This window comes from Lactuca saligna, chromosome 8 (assembly GCF_052625555.1).
Source record: "Lactuca saligna cultivar CGN05327 chromosome 8, ASM5262555v1, whole genome shotgun sequence".
NCBI classification, from domain to species: Eukaryota; Viridiplantae; Streptophyta; class Magnoliopsida; order Asterales; family Asteraceae; genus Lactuca; species Lactuca saligna.
In genome coordinates, this window is record NC_136424.1 from 247,902,382 (window position 1) to 247,905,193 (window position 2,812).

Genomic DNA, 2,812 nt, shown 5'->3' on the forward strand with positions numbered 1-2,812 from the left:
TTTTATAGTTTTTTCAGAGGAAAGAGGTGTTATAGTTTGCATTTGAGTTTCAATGATTAATAGAATGATGGTTGTTTTGGTGTAGAAACAAATTTATTTTTTTATGTATTTATATTGAATGAAATGTTAATTTATTTGGAGTATTTTGCAATATTCTAAACAACGTAAGACGTAACTTGGCGACAATGTCAAGCCTCAAGCTTTTCCGAACCTTGACGAGTCACAACGTTTGTAAGGCGTGACTTAAGGCGGCAATTTTCTATATAATTAATATTTTTATATGTATTTTCAACTATTATTCATTTTTATACACATATATAAGTTAAGGCGGCGTTTTGGCAAAGCTTGACGGTATGTACAAGCCTTGGAACCATGACACGCAATGACGAATTTTTTAGAACCTTGGTATTTTGCAATAAAATATGAAAAATTCTAATTTGTTTGCTTAAATTTTAGGTTTTCTATGTTTTAGGGCCTTAAATTGGACAGAATCTTCGAAATTTTGGGGCCGGACCTGATAATACCGACTAATTTTAATACACTCATCTTACAAGAGGAGCCCAAAATTGATGGAGGTTTTTTATTAAGGAATTTTATGGAACTCTTGGTTTTCATAAAAACTAAATAAAGAGTAAGTGCAATTTTATGAAAGAAAACCAGAAAAAGCACCATGTACAATTATACATAATTACAAATAGATTTGTAATGAGCCACGTGTATCTTCCCATGTTTTACTATTGTATCAGGAGTTAATCAAAACAATAATTGAGTGTTTTGTGTGGTTTTTCTTCACTCTTGTTTTTTACAGTGAGAAAGGAGATAAAGAGAGAAAAAACGACTGAAATAAACAATCGGTAGATATTTCTTGTATTTAGATTTTATGTTTTCTTTCGTACTTTTTCTTTTTTTGGATAAACTTCGAAATCTCGAACTTGTTAAGAAGCATGTGAACTGAGGCCCGCCAGTGTCAAAGTCAAATGTTTGACGAATTCTCTACAAAGACCGCCATAAGTAAAAGCGACAGGGATCAGAGCTTGATTGAGTTCACAATTGTATCAAAATTATAAAAAAAATGGATGATCTTGTGAATGATAACGACGATGGATCAGATGAAGCCAACGAAGAAGTTGTCAAGATACTGAAGCAGGCATCGGAGGAGGTCATCGATATCGTTGACCTCTCTAGTCAACAGTTAAGGTTTCTTCCCGAAGCATTTGGCAAGCTTTCCAGTTTAATTCATCTCAATCTCTCCAATAATCACTTACAGGTTTCTTTTTCACTTCTTCCTTTGATTCTTTATGTCCAATTCTTCCTTATATCTACGAATCTTTTGAGTTCTGATCGAATCGTGATTGTTATGCTTTCGTATCCTCTAAATTATATTAAGCCTTGTTCATACCTTCAACCTGTTTGTTAAAATGTCCAAGTTAACTTTCTGGTGAACTTTCACTCTTGATTTCTTTCTGGATTCATCCAAATTTTTACAATTTTTGTCGTCAAACAGGTGCTTCCTGATTCAATTGCAGGATTAGTGAAACTAGAGAAGCTTGATGTTTCATCCAATCTTTTAGAATCATTGCCAGATTCCATCGGCTTGTTGACATCTCTCAAAATCTTAAACATCTCAAGCAACAAGCTCAACACCATTCCAGAAAGCATCGCCTTTTGCAAGTAATTCTTTCAACTTTCAACTATATTATATGATCTATATCTCAATTCTCAATTCATCAACAGATCATTGGAAGAATTGTATGCAAGCTTCAATAACCTAATATTCTTGCCAACAAACTTCGGTTTTGGACTAATAAGCCTCAAAATCCTGTCAATCAGCCTCAACGAAATCCGTTTCCTTCCAACTACCATTAGTGAACTAGAATCTTTAAAATACCTAGATGCGCATTTCAACAAACTCCATGGCCTTCCATCTTCAATTGGGAAACTGTCAAATCTTGAGGTATTGAACTTGAGTAGTAACTTCAGCAATTTGACAGAGTTACCTGACACAATTACAAACCTTAAAAACCTCAAAGAACTTGATCTCAGTAACAACCAAATCAAGTCTCTTCCTGAATCATTCGGTCAACTTCAGAATCTGACCAAATTAAACTTAGATCAGAACCCGATTGTAGTTCCTCCAATGGAGATTGTAATGGAAGGAACTGAGGCTGTGAAGGGCTTTATGGTCAATTGGCGGCTTGCTAATATAGCTGCTGAGGAACAAAGGCGTGTGGTTGAAAATGATGAGAATCAAGGAGGATGGATGGCTTGGGGAACCAACATGGTTAATGTGTATCTTGGACAAGGACATGGTAAATCTTCTACTTCCAAAGACTCATACTTGGATCAATTATTGTAATATTTTAAAGTATAAAAACTTTAAAGTTACTTAACAACAAATGATAAAGTGCGTATCATGTTGTAAGTGATGGTTGAACATGGTAATTGTTGTGATGAGTGAAATATTTATGATGTGTATTTTGTATTTATGTGATCTTTTTTGTCACTTTGTTATGCTTCTTATTAGAATGTGTATATATAAATGATATTTCTCGGTATTAACAACCTTAGTTTGAAATTTAGACCTGATAATTCCAGATACGAATACACGAATCTGTGAGAGACACGAATACACGACACGGATACATCTTGAAAGTTGAGATAAAACTTATTTCTCATCGTGTAATCATATCGTGTCAAATTTGTGGCTGACACGTTTTCATGACACGAATTGCCGGGTCTTGGTTGGATCCGTTAGGACATCTTTAACTATTTACCCATATCAATTTTTTGTAGGTGGATGCATGAACACTAC

At 34.2% G+C, this 2,812-nt stretch overlaps 1 protein-coding gene across 1 annotated transcript; it reads left to right on the forward strand.

Annotated features, from left to right (window-relative positions):
- Positions 1-951: 951 nt before the first annotated feature.
- LOC145012412 (plant intracellular Ras-group-related LRR protein 3-like) lies at positions 952-2,503 on the forward strand. The gene is made up of 3 exons (XM_078971219.1): positions 952-1,267; positions 1,505-1,671; positions 1,735-2,503. The coding sequence occupies exons 1-3, from the start codon at positions 1,073-1,075 to the stop codon at positions 2,354-2,356; spliced, it is 984 nt and encodes a 327-aa protein (XP_078827345.1). The 5' UTR covers positions 952-1,072; the 3' UTR covers positions 2,357-2,503.
- Positions 2,504-2,812: the final 309 nt, after the last annotated feature.

Bases quoted from the DNA above. Each gene is read 5' to 3' on its own strand.
- LOC145012412 (XM_078971219.1), top strand. From the start codon at position 1,073: ATGGATGATCTTGTGAATGATAACGACGATGGATCAGATGAAGCCAAC. The intron at 1,268-1,504 runs GTTTCTTTTTCA...GTCGTCAAACAG, and splicing joins TCTCCAATAATCACTTACAG to GTGCTTCCTGATTCAATTGC. The intron at 1,672-1,734 runs GTAATTCTTTCA...ATTCATCAACAG, and splicing joins GAAAGCATCGCCTTTTGCAA to ATCATTGGAAGAATTGTATG.